Raw genomic sequence first — 21,678 nt, 5'->3', positions numbered from 1 at the left:
TTGTAATAGAAGATTATGTACTCTTTTTTCTTCATTAGGTTTTTTATCCCATAGGGTTTTTCCTAATAAGGTTTTAACGAGACACATTATCTACCAATGGACTTTCAAGGGGGAGTGTTATGAATATTTTATTAAGTGGATGTTTATCATGATCAAGATAAAGTTTTGATGCATTTTAAATTCTAATAGTTATTAGAATTAGATCTTTACTTCTTTTATACTTCTTATGCCTATAAATAGAGACTCTGATGAAGTATATTGTAATAATCCCTTTTATCAATAAAGTACATTCTCTATTGCTTTCATATTTTGTTTGTTCTTTATTCTCTCCATCTCTCTTTATTTTATAACAATTTTAAATAGTTTTAAATAAAAAATAAATATGATAATTTAAATATCTCTTTTTTTTAAAAAATCAATTTATTTTAATTTTTTAATAATATAAAAAACTTTTTTATTGCAAAGTTTATATAAAATAAATTATAAGATATCAAATTGGAGTCTTTGTTTATTGTTTAAAGATAGGCAAAATATTAAATTCAAAGCAAATAAGTTAATTATATGTATTGATTATGAGAGCAAAGTTGGACATAAATTCATTTAGGTCTACTCATAATAATTACAAATTTCATGAATTGAAACTAAACTTGAAGATTTTTAAGAATGTTTGTCAACCACAAACAATAAACTAAATCTCACCCAGAAAAAAGTAACCCTTTCATAATTAATAATCATAAAACCTAGGAAGAAAAAGATAATCACAAACACACTACAAGAGCTTCAAGTTGTAATAACCCTTCCTTGTTTATTCAATCTAACTTTTGTTGCACTCTTCACCAAACCACTTGCCTTCCATTGCTTGGTGCATGTTGATTCTTTCTAACCTCACTTATGTCCACTTTAGGAGGCTCTGAATGTCTCCTACTACTGGCTGGGGACGCTGAGAACAAAAGCTGTTTCTTTGCAGACCCTGCCACTCTCCTATCTGGTGTGCCACTTCCTAAGGGGCTTGGTATTTGGGACCTGGCCTTTGTGGACTGTGTTGGTGCCATATAACTCGGAACTGCAGGTGAGCTTGTAAGGCTCTCATCGTCTCTCATTGAGGACCCTGCAATGCTATGTCTCCTATAACGATCAGACCGGGTACTGAGTATGCTCCTTGAGTCTTCATACCCTCCCCATTGACTTCCTCTCGGACTTGGCAGTCTTGTTTTACCAGAAACCGATGAAATCGAAGGTGCCTTTGAAGGTGGAGTCGATGGAGACTGGTGGCTAGGAACTCGACTTGACTTCTGAGGTGTTGGACTTGGTTTGTTATCATTGTTAAGATCTCTTCGAGAATAAGCTCTGCTGATTTCACTTATAGATATTGAACGAGCACCCATACTCTTGACTGAGCCACGGTCATTGTTATCAGTTGTGCTTCGGACTTCCCATGGCCGGGCTGCCATCCATCGCTCTAACCAACTCCAACCCCAGTGCGAATTACTTGGATCCATAAATGTTTGATTCACTGATCTAGAACAGTTCTTCCACGATCGCTGTTAACAGAAAAGAAAAACGAGGGTCATTTAGCTCTGTAACAAATTTAGATTCATGATTCTACATTTGGATTGTAAATATGAAAAGCATTACACAGTTATCTACATTCTTGCAAACAAAAAGTTTGTAGAACCCGATACCTGGTGACAGTATGCATAAGCCAATGCTCTTTCCCTTTTCATAGTAGCTTCTTGCTTATTTTGTTGTCTTGCTTCGATCTGCTCCTTCGACTGTGTACTATCGTTCCAGTCTTCTCCCATCTGCAAATTACACGTTTAAACAACAAATCCGTAGATTCAACAGCGTTCATATACATTCTGCTTAAATAGTAGAAACAGTAGGACTTATAAGTAAAATGCTTCTGCTATCAGCCTTAAAAGGTTTTCCACAAAGTCCAAATGTTGGGAAAGGTAGTCTTTCAGTATGAGACAGGTTTCATACATAATACCACCTTCATTGTTTTCCGGAAGGTCGGATCTTTCACTAAAGGAGTTTTAAAGGTAGTGGAAAATACAACAAAACCGATCATCAAATGGAAGAAAATTACTTCAAAGAAAAACATGAGGGCTCAACCCTCTAGAAATTCAGTATTTGTATGCAAAACTCTAGAGGACAGATTGTGTTATGAGTTTGGTAAAAGGTACAGTAAAGTCCAAATAGGGTCAAGATCCATAAAAAAATGGTCCAAGGAAAGCCAAAAAGTCGAAGAAGATTTAGGAAATCATGAGCTCAAAGCATAAAATGTGCTAAAATCGAGGAACTTACGGGAGCTCTCAACTTCTCGAGCTCTTTCTGGCATTTCTGTTGAAGCTGGCGCTGAAGAGCCTGGTTCTCTTCTGACATTCTAATCCTCCTTGCAGAAATCTCAGACTGCAGACGAGCTAGAGTCTGCATGCATCTTAACGTTGTAGTTGCTTGGCGTTTGACGGATTGCCCTCTGATCAACGATTTCAACCTTACCAACCCTCTCAAAGCTCGCAGTGCCCTCCTAGCCTGAGAACTCAAATGCCATAACTCATAGCATGAATATGATTAATCGCTCACAAAACAAATGATTCAGGAGAATTTATGATTATACTACACATCACCATCACTCAAGAACACCTTTCGTAATCATCATCAACATAATTAGCCACAAGTAATCATCAAGAAAGGCCGATACGAACAAAATGTCCAACGATCATTTCAAAATCAATAACAACGTTCAATTCAAGCAATAGCACCGACATGGACGACAACAATGGAAAATCCAGTAAAACTTCATACATATATGTTTATATAAACAACAGGCGAACACAATGTATTTTCGGATCCTTCAAAAATGTTTGAATTCATTAAGTAATAAATAAGAACATAAAACATCAAAATTAAGCAAAAAGAAAAGAAAAGAAAAGGAATGATATATATATATATACCAAATATCCACGAAATGCTGTTTGAATCCTGATAGCAGCTATTTCCTCCTTTGACTTCCCCAGACGGCGCGGCTGAGAAGTGAGACGGACAACTTCAGCAGCCGCCTGAGCAGCTGCCACCGCGGCCTCGGCCGCCACAGCGGTTGCAAGAGCCACAGAGTAGGCATGTTTGCTTTGTTCGTTTTCAGCTTCTTTTAACTTTACATCTTCAGTTATCACTTCAGTTTCTTCAGGCACAGACACAGGTCCCAAATCTTTGCTTTTTCCGAACCATTTTTTCTTTGGCTTTGGAGTTTGGTGCTGAAATTAATTAAAAACAACAAATCTAAGAAAACCCAAACCGAAAAAAGAAATCCATTAGATTATGAATTAAATCATTGAAACCTGAGATTTCTTGGATTCAGGGCTCAAAGCTTTCTTCACAATAGAAAACCAGCCACCTTTTTTTCCCATCTGTAAATAATTCCTGTTCTTCAAGAACATGAAATTCAATGAGAATTAATATTTATAAAAGAAAAATGAATTCAATCTGAGAAATGAAGAACAACCCAGATTCCAGAAATAGAAGATCTTTACGAAAAAAAAACCATATCAAAGTTTCCAAATTTGAACAGTTTTATTAAGACAAAAACTCAATAAATACGTTCAAAATGAAAACAAAAATGTACCCAGGAAACTACTGAAAATTTACAATACCTTGGTACATAGAAAAATTCTCACAGATCTCAGTTAAAAGATTGATAAGTCACATTCTATCTCTTAGTTGTTCTTGTTGTGTACTAAAACAAAAATGCAGTAATTAAAAATCGAAGAGAGAGAAGTGGATCTAGGCAAAAAATAAAGCTTGAAAGAGAGCAAAAATGGCGGAAAATAATAATAAAAGAACAGGTTGGCATTTGCAGAGGATAACTAAGAAAAGTTGGGACCCAGCATGTCCCCTAGACCACTTTAAAATAAATTAATCAAAACAAGCAACAAAACATAACTGCTGCGGCAACACCAAGCAAGTACACTACAAAAAGTTGTCTTACTATTATTCTTGTCATTATTAGCGTTACTCGTCAGATTCCATTTAACTTATTTAGTCATTCCATTATTCCAAAATTCTTTAGTCATCCGTTTTTACTACCACAAATATAATTTCACATTTTTTAAAATTTAACTTTAATATTTATACATTGCGTTAATTTAGTCTTAATTCTATAAAAAATTATCCTCAATATTTACACATTTTATAATTAGATTTTTTTTGTAATTTTTTTTATTTGAGACATTGATGGTTAATTTTAAAAGAATGAAAAAAAAAGATGAAAAATATTATCTTGAATTTGGTATTTTCATTTTTGATATATTTTCGACTAAAATTAGTTGATAGATTTTCTTTTTTAGATTTTTAGGTGAAAGGGTCACAAACAAAAATAAAAAATTGAAAAAAAAACAAATCACTATGTGTAGACGTTAAAGATTTTATTTTTAGAATCAAAACTAAATTGATACAATGCATAAATGTCGATGGTTAAATTTGCTATTTACCAATTTTAAAAGTTGTCACGTCATCTTCTCATTAGTCATTTAACATTCGGTGATAAAAAAAAATTTAATAGTTGAGTAACCAAAAAAATATTTACCAATAATTGAGTAACTACAAGTGTAGTTTACCCTTATTGTTGTTGTTATTCCTGTTATTATTATTTGGTTTTTTTTGTAAATAATACAAATAAAAAAATAATAATATATTCTATGAATTATTTATTGAAATAGTATGAAATGAACAGTGTTATTTCGATTTATCCTTGAATCGTCATAGATAAACATTGGCGATTTAACTCCCAAGGCGTTAGAGAACTTTTTTCTCGACGAGTAGGGATAAAAAAATCTAAACCGTTCAATAGATTTCGAACCATTCTATTTTGAATGGAGAGATTTTTTTTTATTTAAAATGGATGCAGAACAAGTTGGACTTTCTTTTGACAATGGGTGTAATGATTATGGTAATTAATTGGCTCATCCCGTCCCACTCCACTATACAAAATTGTTATTTTACCTTTGTGTATATAATTAGTAAAAGAGTAAAAATATAGAAATGTGATATAGAAAACTCATATGTTTTATGTTTAGACATTCTTTTTGAAGAATTATCTTTAAATATTTACTTGCCTTTTAAAAAGATTAAAAATAACTAGTAAAAATTAAATCGAATCAAGATGGTACGATGTGAGGATGGATGCATCCAACGTCTATAGAGATTTTTAATGTTACACGTTCATAATGGAGTGGGGCAGGTGGTGGGGTAAATGATGCCAACAATAGAATGGTAATAGATTTGACAACATCCACCCTTGTTCTACTCCGTTGTCATCCCTATTAATGAGACCCTAACCAGACCCTTTTAGATTGAGAAAAAGGGTTTCACACTCAGGGGCAAATCTAGGAACTTTTTAGGAGGTTAGAATTGAATAATAAATTTTATAATCTATTGATTTATGGTTTCATCATTTTTTAAGGAATAAAACATCATTTTCTTCATTTTTGAGGGCCAAAAGTACAATTTTTCCATAAATTATCTTTTAATTTAATTATTTTATAGGGAACTTAAATATCAATTTTTTATTTGAAGGGAAAGGCCCCTGACACCCTTAGAGTCACATTTGTTCCCACCTTTAACACCCCATACCTAACCCGATCGTTAGGTTTGAGCTACGAGTTGTCACATCCGTTGTCGAAACAACTACGATAAACTAAATTCAAATTCCATTATTAAACAATTAGATACGAGTATTACATGCCTAAAACATTATATATGATCATTTTTGGGCCATATACATGCTTGCGAAAGCTCAATACTATCCCGGGGTCGAATCAGGACTAAAATGCAATGTTTTCAAAATTTCCCTGGCTTTTGTTGCGACTTCACACCCTGAAGTCGCGACACTAGCCCTCCTCATCACAACGTCCCTTGTTTGGTGGCGCGACGTTGGTTCTGTTTTATTTTGAAAACTTTACAATTTGGTCCTTAGGTTGGAAAGCTTATGTACTGCCTTCAATGTCGCGACCCCTGACCATGGAAGTCACGACACTAAATAGAGAAGTTTTGAAAACGTTTTCGTTTAGTCCTAGTTCGACCTGGGATAGTATTGAGCTTTTATAAGCTCGTATATGGCTCGAAAATATCATATATCGTGTTTTAAACATGTAATACTTGTATCTAAGTGTTTAATAATGGAATTTGAATTTAGTTGACAGTAGTTGTTTGAGAAACGAATGTGACATCTCGTAGCTCGGACCCGATGACCAAGTCGAGTATAGGGTGTTACATTTAGTGATCAAAGTTATAGGTTTAGCTGGTTTTTACTAAATTGAGCCTGTAATTTAGTCTAAAAGTACATGTCATAGTTGAGTCAAGTTTGAGTCGGGATTTAAACGTTGATTGTAAATTCTTTTGTTTTATAGTTGAAAATGTCTGATGAATCGATATATTGTTGGATCTGGTGCCTTAAGTGTAGTATTTTCGTCTAAGTATACTTGTAATTTTTTGAACAAATTGGTTAATAAAACTATTCATGAATTACTTTAATATTTTGTATATTATTCTCACATGGTTTTTTGCACGCAAAGCAAAATGGAAGTAAATGTTGCTCACTGGTTGTCTATTGTTTAACTAATATTTAGCACTATTACGTGGCCGGATCATAATACAGAAAGACAACTTGTATTAGTAGATGAACCTAAACATATCCTTAGTCTAATTGAAAATGAGCAAACCGGACTAACTGGACTGATTAATATTTAACTAATATGTTATCTATCAAGTCCAATTGGGGAGATGCTTTGTCTTGGACATCAGAGCGGATGACTCCCAGAAGATAAAGATATAGGTGTGGTTAACTGGACTGACAATACATCAGACTAGACCCAAGTAGAAAAGATCTTGCATTCGTTTATGGATTTATTCACTTGTGACATATATTGTGGCATATCTAATTCCTTAGTGGATGGCGAACTATGTATGCGTGACTCATACACTTTGATGTAAGTAAAAGCCTGAGTTTGAATAGATAAAGAATCGAAAGCTGGTACGTTGGGTGTATGACTTCTACAATTTGTAGTGTCTTTCACAAAAATGGAATTCATAACCCAAGACATGAGTAAATGATATCCTCTCATAGGTATTAAACATGGCAATAGGTCATTTGTCTTTGTGATGGATAACTTGATAACTATTTGATAGTGATTGAATTTTCATGAAGGAAGATGTAATAGTTACCATAAGATAAAATAGGATCATATTGGGAGAACGGATATTATCCCAAAGAGATCAATGATATAATATTAGGGTAACACACTTATGACAAGGTCATTGGACAAGCACTAAATAGTTGCTTTCGTAATGGTATGTCGTTAGAGAGAGCTCAATCACGATACTATAATGGAATGACTTCATGATTAAATGAGTTTATAATTAATAGGTGAAAAATTAAAACTAAATTATAAATTATTTGAGCCCTAATTACATATGTCCAACCGGTCCCTCCACTAGCTCGTTGAAACCAAAAATGAATTGCGTCTTTGAATTGCTCCAGTATGCACTTCGTGTGTCAGGATGCGCTTATGCGCCAGTATGCAATTTGTGTGCCAATTTTCCTAACTGGTTTATTGGTTGAATGATCCGTGTATCTGTCCTAAGCCCAAGTCTAGGTAATAGAGAATATAAAATATGAACATGATAAATGTTATTTGAATTGAATCATGATTGAAATGGTGTTATGTTTGAGCATGCCCAAAGACTAATCATGAGATGGTTGTAATTACATACCTATTTTACCTTGTTTATTAATATAAGGCAATGCCATTGTTATTTTAGTTTCTTTTTATGTGTATATAAACAAACTAAAAAAATAATAAAGTCCTAAGAATAATATGATTATACTTAAAAGGTTCTTAGTCAAGTATTATTGTCAGCTTGGACATTAATAATGCTTTGAAACTAATGTGTAGTTGAATGATGACAAAGTGTTGCCATTAACAAAGGGATGTCAAAATCAATACTTGAGTATGTGTTAGAGAACAACATACTAGACTGACCGACCATGAGTATGTTTCTTGGATTATCATTGTCCCAACATCATGAGTTGTATATTTTGATATAGTCAAACATCTATCGTAACAAGTTGAACTATAAAGACTAATGTTGGATATACCACAATCTATTTAGTGGGAAATGATTGATCAACATAAGATTTACCCCTCTGACATAATAGGAGTAATATCTTGGGCTACTTGATAAATTAAGATTAGAAATGCATAATCATGCTCAAATAAGTTAATATGAGATATCACACTTATTTGTTTATTATAGTCTATTCAGAATATCAAGAAATATGATATTGAACTATACAAGTATGACTAAACCATGACTTGTGTCCAATCTAGATATAAAGGATAAAAGGATATAATACATGAAATGTTTATCATGAAAAGTTTATGTCAAATCACGACTTATTGTAACCTGGGTAGCAATGACGCATTGCTAGATGCCACTTATTTATTGTAACGTTAGAAATGTTCTAGTATTACTACCAACGTTACAAGAACCTATAGGGTTACACCCTATGGTTAAAGCGAATAGACTTCATGCCAATAGAACGGGCGCAAACCTTCCTACATGCAACAATGGCAGATTCTTATCGTTGGTGGATGAGTACCATGAGGCGAATAGTTTCGCCTGGCGGACAGTAACACCCGACAGATAGTATCGCCCATGGGACAACATCGTTTAGAGAATAGTATCGCTTGGCAGGCAGTGTTACCTAACGAATACGATTCATAACTGGTGGTTATGATTCACAACTGGCGGTTATGATTCACAACTTCTTTCCAGAGTTAATATTTATGAAATTTAGTATTCTTTTGAAAAGAATATAATTTCAATATCTTCCATGATTTTCTCTAAAAAGTAAAATGAAATTATTCCGTATTTAATATACATGATATTATTAAAGGAATACAATCCTAGATTATGAAGGGGTGACTAAGAAAATCAAACTAGTTTTAGCATCCAAAAGTTTGGATACTCTCTAAAAAGTTCAGAAGAGTTTTTTGTTTGTAATTGACTGGGTGGACTATGTTGCGGCTAGGATTGACATTAGGAAAAGGATATTTTCGCGTGTAAAATGATGTGTGATTTGTGCAAGTATACACGTCGAATCAAGTAATAAAGTGATGAGTGAGTATCGTTCTCACGAGTATCAAGTTGAGGCACAAAAGGGGTCAAGTTATTATACTCTAGTTAATGATATGGCAAGACTGATGAATAAGATGTTATGGCAAAAGTGAAGCAGAAATGTAATGGCAATAATAAGAGTGATTATCCGAATAGAATGTAAACAAAGAAATAAACAACTAAATATGTTGTGACAAAGATACTACGACAAAGACTAAGGATAGAGTGATGTTGCTTTGAAAGGTCGAGATAATCGACCCATACTATCAATAATGCCTTGGTAAAATCGTATTTACTTTACTGTACAGAAGAGTTCTAAAATGGTTGCCTCTCGTGAGGACAAAACATCAAGTTACCTTGGTCGTGCCTATAGGCTTTTTAGATATCTTGCATGGGTTCCTTATGTTTGATTATGACTCTATGCCTAGAGTCGAATACAAGTGTCTATCGAATACTTGCTCATTTCATTCAATGTTAATCCAACCAATCCAACCCTTTCGGAATTAGAATTAGTTTATAGCATGTGAACAACCTTCTTTGTCTAGAGATCATTGCATTTTAATTAAGAAATAAGAACAATAAAATGAAATAGTAAAATAAATTAGATATATACTGCATCCATAAAAATAGCTAAGGTTTCATTGAAAGTAATCCCAACCCTATGAGATTTAACTTATGGGATGGGAAGTAAAATTCCAAACCAAAATATTATCTGACATTGCGTTCAACTACTTCAATTCAATCTTTTGAAGGAATACTAATGGAAGTAATGGAAGAACTTTGGGAAGCAGCTTTCACTTGCCCAGTCTACACTTTGACAACATAGCGTCCTATGATGTCTAAGAAGGGCTGCCTTCGATTTTTTGTCCTTTGGGTAGCCGAACCCTTATTCACGCCTAAGGATCTCTCCCACTTTTTTTTTTCTTCCTTTTGTGAGGTCCCCTTCATCAGTTTTTATAGATAGATTAGGCTAGGGTTGGCTACCAGCTCGTGCTTATATTCTCCTCTTTTAAGGGGATTTATCTAATACAAGTTTGAATTTGAATTTGAACTGGGACTGTTGCGCATAAAATATTGACTTGGTCTTCCCAGTATTGCCACGACATCCATGCTGGCAAACTGTCTGCACTTTGCCCTGACAAAACTTCACACCTTTATTTCCTTGTTCCAAAACATGTTCCTGCCACACAAAAAACTCCACCGCAAGCGATTAAAAGCATCTAATTCCAACACATTCCAAGTCCTAATGTAATATTAAAATTGCTAACTAAAATATCCTAAAATTCAACAAAATGTAGTTAAGTACAAGCAATTGGCTAGGTCTAAAGGCATGAAATATAACTCTTTTCAAGAGTTATCAGATATCAACCAACAATATTATTTTTCATTTTCATTTTCATTTTCATTTTTAAAAGGTATATTTTCAACCCTATTTTAACTCGATTCGTTCCTCGTACATGGATCTATTTTTATTTTTTCACTAGACTATGTTCCACATGTGAATGCCTAAGGAATTAGGTTCATGTAGTAATTGGATGGAAATCCATGTTCTTATTAGTTGATTATGATCACTCTATGGTGGCTTGATTCAATGAGTATGGGAATTATCGTTACAATGACTTAGAAATGTTTTTCAAGGTTTAATGTAAAATGCATGCATCATTTTAATGCATATCGTGATGTTGCAAATGTTTTTTTCAAACATTTTATTTTCAGTTCAAAAATGATACCTACTCCTTTATTGAACATACTCACTAAAAAAAAACTAAATGGAAATAACTATAAGGAATGGAAAAGGAACCTAATAATTGTCTTGAGTTGTGAGAAACTTAAAACAGTTCTTGATACTAAGTGTCCTCCAGCCACTTAAATTGAGGCTAGAAGACGCTGGGAAGATTCTGATGAGATAACTCATTGCTATATACTGCCAAGCGTGACCAACACTTTGCATAAGCAACTGGAGAGTTGTAATATTGCTAAAGAAATTCTAGATAAGCTAGAAGACATGTTTGGAGGTGAAACTACCTTAGCTCGACAGTCTGCAATAACTAGTTTGATGAATGCCCAGCAAAAGCCCGACACTTCGGTCAAAGACCATATGATCACTCTTATGGGTTAAATGTCGAGGCCACGGACAATGAGAATAATTTGGACCAGAACACCCAAATAAATATTGTGTTCAAAAGCTTGTCCAAGAATTTTGCTAGTTTTTAGGCTGCTTATAACCTTGGAAACAAGAATCTGAAGCTTACACAACTCATGAGAGAACTACGATTCGAGGTGACACGACTTTATATCATATTGAGTTCATGTTGACCAAAGTTATAGTACCCCAAAATTAATTTTGGAGTTGGTTAGGCTTTAGAAAAAAGTGACTCATGATGTGGCTGTTTAGAAGGTAAAAAATAAGACATTAAAAATGTGCTCAAATTCCAAGGGGTCCTGATTCTAGTCATGAAGAACAAACGACGATTCAAGATGTCAAGGACCTCTTGGAAGTTCTTTTATGTAGGGGATACGGATCACCAGAAACTTGATAAGTTTTATTTTTTCTAGTTTTTTTTATTATTTCATATTTTTTTGGTGTGTTCGTTTTTCTATGTAGGTTGACCAACCGAGAGCTACACAACATTAAGAGCTTTAATAAAGTTTGAGGACTACTCCAACATTTTTTTACAGTTACATTAGATAAGGGGAATCTCCTTAAACTTTATCTTTAGTTGGGACACATTGAGGACAATGTGTAACTTAAGCGTGGGGGCATTCATAGAAAAATTGCATGCTTAGTCAATTTTTTATGGTTGTGTGTTTATTTTATCTTTCTATTTTAGTTATTACATGGTACTTGAACATGATTTGATTTACCATTGGTGATTTGTTGTATGTTTTTGTGTAATAGATTTTTTTAGTTGTACAAATTTTGAATGATGCTCGATGAATTCTATTCTTTATAAGAAAATTGTTTAGTTCAATTAGTTACATTGCCTAATAGAGAGGGGTAGTTAAAAAGGTGTGAATTTTTTTTCCAAATGATCAATAAGTGTGTAGATAAATGTGTACATGCATGTATTAGAATTCAACATTATTCTTGGAAATAAGTAAAAGCATGCTTTGGTTTTATATTCATTGAATTGTTAAGGGATGACCTAAGGCATTGTTTATTAGCCTAGAGTCTAAATGACCAATTATTATGCTACATTATCCTTAGTACCGTGATTTGAGCCTTTAATTATTCCTTCTTGATGAACCTACTTTTTTTTCTAGACCTCGAGCCAAAATTTTAAAAACTCAACTCTTCACGGTCCCTAATTTGGATTTGCACTATAGAATTTATGTTAGACCACAAACATTCAGGGTTAGGTAGAAACATTTTGGAGGCCTTTAAAATGAATTGAGTGAATAGTGAAGAGATGGTTTGATATGACATGTATAGACTTTTACAAATATGTGCTTAGAATGAAAAATATGAGTGAACAAAAGTAAATTGAATGAATAAAAGCATGGTTAGGGCTAAAAGAATTTTTTTTTTTGAAAAATATGCTCAAAATGAGAAATCAATTAAGGAGCATAAAATTAGATTTTCACTGTCATAGGGTGCAAGTACTCACTAAGTTGTTTATACTAGCTATTATTGAACCATATCTTCTGCATTATTGGAGAGAAGGAGAAATAAGGCGCAGGGTTTAATGATTATATATGGGGGAAATGGGACCAATGTCATGTGTTATACTGTTCATGGTTCTTGAACCATTTTGAGTTGACATTTTCTTTGAATTCATATCAATCCTAGCCTCAGAACGTTATAAGCCAAAAAGCTCTATGTGACATTAGCATTAATGTTTGTAAAATCGAAACTTGTGGAACTTAGTAAGAATAAATAAGTTAAATTCTTTCATGTATAAATGCATCATATTTGCATACCTTATTGTATTGATAGATTACCTCTATATTTGTTTATCCTGTAACTTTGTGAAATAAAATGATTTGCTTCCAAATGTGTGAATTTGCAGTGTTTCATTCTTAAGTTGTATAGCAGAAGAATTTATTACACTGTACATACCCATTAATTGATTGTCAAATTTGTTCATTGTTCAAGGGTCCTCTTTTATGCATGTTTCTTAGGTGTTTACTTGAGGAGAAGCAAAAATTTAAGTGTGGGGGAGTTTAACCTGCGGTAATTTGATGCATCAAGGCTCTTTATTACACTTAAAGAGCTTATTCTAAAGCAATTTAAGCATCTTTTATTTAATTTATCAATTTTTAGTTTTTTTGTTAATAAATTTTTTTGTGAGTTTTATACTATTTTAAGACCCAAATTGGCCGATTGTGCCATGGGAAACCTAACAATTTGATTGAGTGTTTTAGGAAGTCAACAGTGGCCCGAACATGAGCAAAAACATTGTCTAGAAGAGGGTTATCGCGATATCGAAGCATGAAAGCCAAAATACTCTTAATAGTCTTGCAATAAAGAGAATGGAGACCACTTGCATTGGTATCGCAATACCCAACATCCAAGGCAAACCCCATTTTGAGACTACTATGGATATAGCGATATCCCTATTTGACGAGGAAAAAAATGACCGTCGGGGTAGTTTTTGTCCAACACCAATCAAAATATAGCGTCTAAGGGCATAATGGTTAAATTTAGGATGCCTATAAATACCACTTTATAAGTTTTTAGATAAGAGATTTGGTGGCTAGACATTTTTCCTTAGTTTTCATAATTTTAGGGTTTTTCTTTTCATTTTTTAGTTTAGGTTTTTCTCTTTTCTTTTTAGAATAAATTTTCTTTGTTGTTTTTTTCTTTCTTCCTTATTGTTAAAGATATTGTAAATGAAGATGGTCAGACTCTTGTGCTTCATCAGATGTTTATCTATTAATGAGAATTTTTTCAACCCTTATCTTTTATATTTTATGCCTATAATGTGTTTGTTAAAATGCTTGTGTGGAACTCAAGTTTAATCATGTTTTGAGTTGTTTTATTGGTTGATTGATGAGTGAGATACTTAGCTAAGTTATGATTTATGCATTTATTGGTGGTTTGTTCTAGTGTATTAAATTACATATTATACTAGAATTGACGCTTCTAGTAGAAGATTTAGATAGATGAGACCGAAAGGAGAGTCTATCGTGTAGGACTTTGATACACTTGTGTCGAATAGTGAGACCAAGAGGAGATCTATTTGCCTAAGTGAAACTAAGAGGAGAGCTTAGGTGGTATCTTTTAGTTTAGAATGATACCGAAAGGAGATTCCTAGTTAAGAGTAGCAAACAATATATATTTATCATAGGTTTATTAGCTTAGTTAGTAATCCATGAATCATTCAACCATCATTTCAATCCACTTGCATTTTTTCTAGTAAAAAGGAAGAAAGTTAGTATAGTATTTTTATTTGTTAATTTAAGTATAGTTCAAATTGTATTTTATTTGGACTTGCACTAATAATTTCCAACTCTATTAGATTAGTAATTGCTTAACGTGCAATTAACTTGATAATACCTAATTTGGAAATCCTTTGGGTTCGATCCTTGGGATATTCGGGTGCCCCATTGACACTAAAAATATTACAACTAACAATGTACGCTTGCAGTTAAAACCGCACTTTTAAATTGTTTGATAAAACTATTTATTTTTTGCACACACACACATGCGGTCAGTGATATATATTGGTTCATGATGTAGGAAATTATGTTGTGGATTGAATGAATCTTCTAACGTAGTCATGTTGGATTGTTAATTAAGATTATATGTTTGATGTGATAATGAAACAAATCAAGTGTTTCGAGAAATTTCAACTAAAAAGGGGTGAATAGATAAGGTGAAACGGGAAAAATTGATTATGATATGTTATTACAATATAAGAATAATATTTGTATACAACTTTAGCTAAATGTAAACTTGGTATAAGTTTGGCATTGACATGAATGACTTGTAACTTGTTTGATTATGGAATATGAATTGATTGTTTATATGGTTAATTCTTTTATTAGATTAATTTGTATCATAAAAGTAGCACTAAGATTTATCTTTTAGCCTACGATTTGTTTATTCTGTGTGCATGTATAGGTGATCCTCGAAGTCCTAAGTCTTGATTCAACATCCAGTCAGTAATTCTCAACTCAAAAGAGTTTGTATAGCTTTTTCATTTTGACTTAGTGGCATGTACGTAAGGTTGGAAAAGTTATTAAGTTGCAAATGGTCAGTTTGAGTAATGATATTGTAAATGAATGAAATAGTTAATGGTTATGCATGAACAATGTTGATGTTTTGGAAATTGTATGCTAAATAGGTTGTGTATATGTTAAATGGTCATTTGAGGCCTTGAGGGCAACCATGATTTGCCATATGTTAGTTTGGAATTGTATAAAATTAGAAGTTAGTGGATTGCCGAGGATGTCGTGATTTCACACCCTAAATGTCACGACACTAGTCGTGACATCCCCTATTTGGTTTCACAACGTTGGCTCTGTTTTATTTTGAAAATTTTACAATTTGGTCCTCAAGTTGGGAAGCTTATATACTACCTTCAATGTCACAACACCCAACCATGGAAGGCATGACACCAACTAGGGAAGTTTTGAAAACGTTGCAATTTAGTCTTAGTTCAACCCTGGGATAGTATTGAGCTTTCTAAAGCTCGTATATAGCCTGAAAATGATCATATATCGTGTTTTAAGCATGTTATATTTGTATTTAAGTGTTTAATAATGGAATTTGAATTTAGTTTATCAAGTTGCTTCAAAAATAAATGTGACATCCCGTAGCTCAAACCTGGTCATCGAGTCAGGTATAGGGTGTTACACCACCCCACCCTCTTCTCCCATTAAATACCATTTACCCTTATATGTAGCAGATAAAAAACCCTAATTTTATTTAAACCTTAATTTTTTGACAAATGATTATATAAAGTTTTAATTTATTGTTTATAACACTATTTATAAATATGTTATGTTTTCAATTATATTATTATAATTTTGTTATTAATAATATTTTCGTGTTGTTAAAATGTTAGTTTCACTAATAATATATTGTTTAGTATTTATTTTATATTTGTGTAACTAAATACTTAGAATATTCACGTAATTGTTGTATTGGAAAATATGGTCTTGAGGTCCTTTTGACCATGTTATGTCTCCTTAGGTAATTGAAGGCTTGAGACATGTATTCCGTTACTATTTTTAGGGCCAAATGTTCATTGGAGTAATCCCACTCCATATATGTTAATATTGACTTCTGAAAAGACTCCAATTCTTTCCTTAAGTATTGGATTTGGTCCTCAAAGAGATCAACCCATTGCTGAGGGGTTCAGTGTATGTGGTTGATATTAGGGGTGAGTGTTGGATTAAGTTAAGTTGAATTGAGTAAAAAAAATTTGAGTTAATTAAGTTGACGAGTTCTATTTTATTATCCAACTCGATTTGAAATTTTTCGAATTGAGTCGAGTGAAATGAAATCTTGTAATAGTATAACTAATCTTGTTACAGTATAATTAATTTCATGTTAGAGCACATAAATTTAAAACCATATATATTTGAAAACTTTTTCAAAGTAAAATAATAATAAAAATAAGATACTTTAGTATGATAAATTTAAATCATTAATTAACTTATTTAGGTCTCCAAAATTATTATTTTAATTTTTTTTTAAATTTCTTTATATATTATTTAGATTTTATTTGAAAATTTTATTATTTTTTAAAAATATAAATTTTGAATTTTTTATAAACATTTTGAATTTTTTAAGATTATTTAGAATTTCTTTTTGTAATTTTTGTTGTGAGAGAGACTAATTTACTAATTTTCAAAATTAACAGGGACTAAAGAGATATTTACACCAATCTGCTAGTCAAATTATTTGAATTATTCGAATTGTAAAATTCGGCTGCACGAAACTCGAATTACTTATTTAAGTTGACTCGATTCAATTAATTCGAAATTTTTAAATTTTTTTTCTGAATTAAATCGAGTTTTACTCGATTCAAATTGATATGATTGGTGTGTAATTAGGTTCCTTGTGTATGAGAAAAAGATTAAGCAATTTCCTTGTGTTGTACTCCTATTTGAGGGCTCGTGGTTAAGAGTTTTGGTTTGCTCGCAACTCTTTAATATATTTTTTTATTGCATATATTCACTTCCTATTGTTGGTGGTATAATTATTGTTATTTAGGAGCTGTTTTTCAAGGATTTTCATCTTTTCTTGCATTTTCATGAATTGTTGTGAGGTGATGTTAGGGTTTTGAGAGGTTTGTTCCCTAGGAGTGAAGTAGGGATAGGCATGGGAAAAAGTGGATAAGGTTGTTGATTTGGGTAAGCGGTGTAATATCTAGGTGGCGGGTGCTATGTGCAAGTGATTAATAAGAATAATATAGATTATTATAGGAATTGTATGGATCATAATGGTGCCTTACCTAAGCTTGAGGTTATGGTTGCTAATGGGATGACCAGGGTGGTCTTGGGTTGTTTGGATGAGGCAGGGGTTGTGTATTCTGTCTTGGTTCTTTTTTAGCAGTAGGGATACCTAAGCTAGAGTAAGTTATATTGTCCACACTCATTACATCAATTTATTGAGGGGGCCCAACTCTATTTGGAGAAGTTCGTGAAGTGTCATTCGTCGGAAACTAATGGATCCTTCAACGGGTTGTTATTGTACTTGATAAGGGGTTTTGTCTGTCAATTCTACTGAGAGCCAAAGTGTTTGAAGAGGTAGTCAAAGGAAGCGATGAGTTCACAAAGCGAGAACACCTCATCAGGAGTCTAATAATTCTTCTCCAGTAATGTCATATATGCGATAGCGTATGGGTTCGATTCCAACCAAAATCCTACGTAACATGCATAGTTCGTCTTATCAGACACCTGACAAGGCGCTCTTATTCTGTGAACCTGTTGTTACTTCAAGCATCGAGCTCTTGGCAGAGTTAAAAGGCAACCCCAACAAGAACAATATCAATTCATTGAAGACCTTTTGTAGACTTTTCGTGATCAAGTTTGATTTTATGTTAATTTTACTACTCTATTTGTAGTTTTAAAAGAATAATTTAAATAAATAGTCATATTATTTTTGACGTAGAAGTGAAGAAATATAGATAATGATTAATCAATAAAATTATGACACTTAAAGTAATAATAAGTTAACAACAGTAGTTTAATTTCAATATTTTTGGTGAATTGAAAAGAAAAAGGGGTTTAACGAACTAAGAACAAAAACTGAAAATGTCTTATTTAATAAGCAATAACTTTAGAAATAAACAATCATCTATCATTTTCATGTTGATGGATCAGCATTTCACCAAATTTATTTCGAAAGAATAAAAAAGTCATGTCGAAAATTGAATAAATAGCTATGAACTGCTAATAAATTTCTGGTGAAATTAAGATAAAAGTTTATTTTAAAATGAAAATTCATTAATTCATTTCAAGAATAGTATCATACAATTTGAAAAGAAAAACACACGTAGTAGGTAGTGAAGTATAAGTTCTATCACCACAACAAAGGCTTTAGCTTTAACATCAGTTGAACATTATGGTACGTTGATAATTGACTTTATCACAACTCTAGCATAACTATTTAAAGTGATTGCATATAGTTAATACAATAAAGAAATCAACCCTGAATGGCCCAAAGTGGCGAGTAAAAATTGACAAAAGAACCGAGCATCCACCAAACTGGATAAGACGGTGACAAAACAATCTCTAAAATCACTTGCAAAAGCAAAGACTACATGCATGAGTAAGACTAAGAAATGTGCTACAAGAGCAGACAAAAATTTATAAAAGTAAACTTTTTAAACAATGGAAAACAAACAAATATATATATAATTAAAACAATAAAGTCCAAACCGACTCGTGAAATAATTTATTATTCTTAAATACTCTCAAAACAAAATAGATTAAGAAGCCAACAAAGAGTCACATACTTTTAAAGAGAAACTATTGTTGGTTGGTGAAATTTCAATGACGACAGGTATCGTAATTTGTCCATCACAACTTGTGAAACAAGCAAAGATATCCACAAAATAGATTTACAAACTGAAAAGAGAGAAGCACGTGAAGTAAAAGACAAGAAAAAAGAAAAAAAAATTAATGGAAAGGAGAAAAAGACAGACAGTAACTAGCTTAAAAACTAACACTACTACCGAGCAAAATATAAAAGAAAAGAAACAAACGACTTAGATAAAAACATAAAAAAGTTTCTACAAGGTAAAAATTAAATATAAATCTAAAATTCAAATTTTGAATAACCTTGTTTTCCCTAAAGTGAGAATAAAACAATAAATAATACTACTTAAATGAAAATGACTCACTAATGCATTTATTTATTTGCTAAATCTTAGTTTAGTTTGTATATAACACTAAATAAGTGATAATAACTTCTTCTTTTTTAAGAAAACAACATACATGATTAGATTACTTTAGTTATTATTATATAATAATTAATAATGTATACAATATCTGTGTATATTTTTATTATTTTCAATTTATCCAATTATATTCAATAAATTAAAATTTAATTAATATCACTCTTATTATTATATAATAATAATCAATTATATATTAATAAAATATTATTTTAATGCTAATTCAATAATATAATGAACAGTAAATGGTATACTTATCAGTTCAAAAGTTTTTCCAAACCTGTAGTTTTATATATACTAGCTACTAATGCCATATGGTTGTGTTTAATTTTACGCGTTTAATATTTGATCATTTTTTTTTAAATATTGTATTCCTAATTGCGGTAATTAATGTAAAACAATATTTCTTATTTGAATTATTGAATATAATTAAAAATATATTAACTTATCAATTCAAATATTATAATAGAAAATTTCGAATCATAATTAAATTATTTTTAACATATTTAAAATATAATATAACTTTATTTATGTAATTAATGCAAAGTAACATTATTCAAAAAAAACTAATTAACATAATATTCAGTAATATCTTGATTTTACATTAATAAAATTAGCTAACTCCTTTTTTAGTCAACTTTTTTAATTAATAATTGCCAATAATTGTGTTTAACTTTTTTTTCTATATTTTATGCTTAGAGTTCTATTCAAGTAATAACTCTATTTTAAAATTAGTATATAACATTTTTAACTAACAATAGTAAATTATATTATAATTATCTTTAAATGTATAATTATCACAACTTCTATTTTAATTTAAAATTTTTTAAAAATATGAAAATAGTAATATGATGAAAAATAAAAATATTCTCGCCAAATTTTAAAAAAAAATCAAATTCATGCTTTTATATATTGTTATTATCATTATTATTAGACTAAATAAAGTTTATGACTTGAATTATTCAAATAAAAATAAATAAAATATTAAACGATTATTTTATATAATAATAGTGAATTTAATTTTTTTCTATTTTATCATTCATAAATAAATGAAAGATAAGAAACTTAGAAAAAAATCTATTTTTTTAATTAATTTAATCTATGTTGCAATTTTTAATGGTTGAATTTGTTCCTTTTTATGCTTTGAAAATAAAATTAATTATTATAAACATTGAACTTGTAACACCCCGGTTCTGGCGGGTATAAGGTTTGATGCATAGTCCTAAGGAAGTATGATTGGCGGAGTAGGCTTCGCCCAAGTGCATCTTTCGGCGTATAGAGCGGGTGTGTACAGTTATGTGGTTAAGTTAATAAAGTTTCTTGCTAGGTGGCTATGTTAGTTGGAATAAGATCAGCGGCCAAATAAAATTGGTACTGAGAATATGAGTTCACCCTAGGGACAGTGCCCCGTTAACTATGGTACTGTGCAAGTTAAGTTGCAAGGTAAGCTAGTTAGGAACCAACTGAATGTGAACCAGAATAATTAAAAGATAAGGGAATACTCAATTAGGTTTCTCGAAAGTTGTAGACATTTGATAAGACAATTCAGTAATGATGTGACATTTGTCAAGTTCTAATAAGAACTTAGATTATAATAATAGATATTCAAGTTTGGGAAATGGGAGTTCTCTTCTTCTTTCTTCTAAGGCAAGGTCATTTGAGGCATGAGGAACCAAAGGCATTTCTCTAAGCTAAAGTTGAGATCCCGTATTTTATCAATGATTGCTCCTTGTCAAGGTAAGTTTTATGACTCTTTATGTTGTGCTATGAAATGGTAGGTCTGTAAGAGTGCATGAATAGTAAGTTGAAGAATTAAGGCTTACTATAAGGGTTATCTAGGTTTGTGATGATGGTAAAGGTTACAAATGAGTTTTAATGGTGTTCTTCTAATTTATAAGCAGTGGTTGTTGCAATTCCTTGTTAGATCTAAAGTTCAAGATGTTCATGGTTGTTAGGTGAGTCTCTACACCGACTCTTGCATGTATACTGTTCACCTGAGATATCTCTATAGAAACTGATTGAACGGTGAAATCGAAGCTAAAAAAGTATAGTATGATGGTCATGTAACTATATGATTGAATGCATGTTATGATATGGAATATGAGAAGTGGTTTTGGTTGTATATGTGTGTCTTAGATGTATGCTA

General features: G+C 31.7%; 1 protein-coding gene across 2 annotated transcripts; it reads right to left on the bottom strand.

Moving 5' to 3' along the window:
- Positions 1-549: 549 nt before the first annotated feature.
- On the bottom strand, positions 550-3,998 carry LOC107899444 (protein IQ-DOMAIN 1). Of its 2 annotated transcripts, none has more exons than XM_016825164.2 (6): positions 3,654-3,998; positions 3,342-3,423; positions 2,958-3,257; positions 2,308-2,535; positions 1,683-1,802; positions 550-1,541 (listed from the first exon to the last, which is right to left on the bottom strand). In XM_016825164.2, the coding sequence occupies exons 2-6, from the start codon at positions 3,408-3,410 to the stop codon at positions 834-836; spliced, it is 1,425 nt and encodes a 474-aa protein (XP_016680653.1). In that variant the 5' UTR covers positions 3,411-3,423; positions 3,654-3,998; the 3' UTR covers positions 550-833. The 2 variants fall into 2 exon arrangements, with proteins under 2 accessions (XP_016680653.1, XP_016680654.1); XM_016825165.2 differs by having other exon boundaries at positions 3,342-3,428; positions 3,654-3,954.
- Positions 3,999-21,678: the final 17,680 nt, after the last annotated feature.

This window comes from Gossypium hirsutum, chromosome D04 (assembly GCF_007990345.1).
Source record: "Gossypium hirsutum isolate 1008001.06 chromosome D04, Gossypium_hirsutum_v2.1, whole genome shotgun sequence".
Lineage (NCBI taxonomy): Eukaryota > Viridiplantae > Streptophyta > Magnoliopsida > Malvales > Malvaceae > Gossypium > Gossypium hirsutum.
The sequence above is the reverse complement of the archived record's forward strand: the minus strand, read 5'-3'. Positions and strand labels throughout refer to the sequence as shown.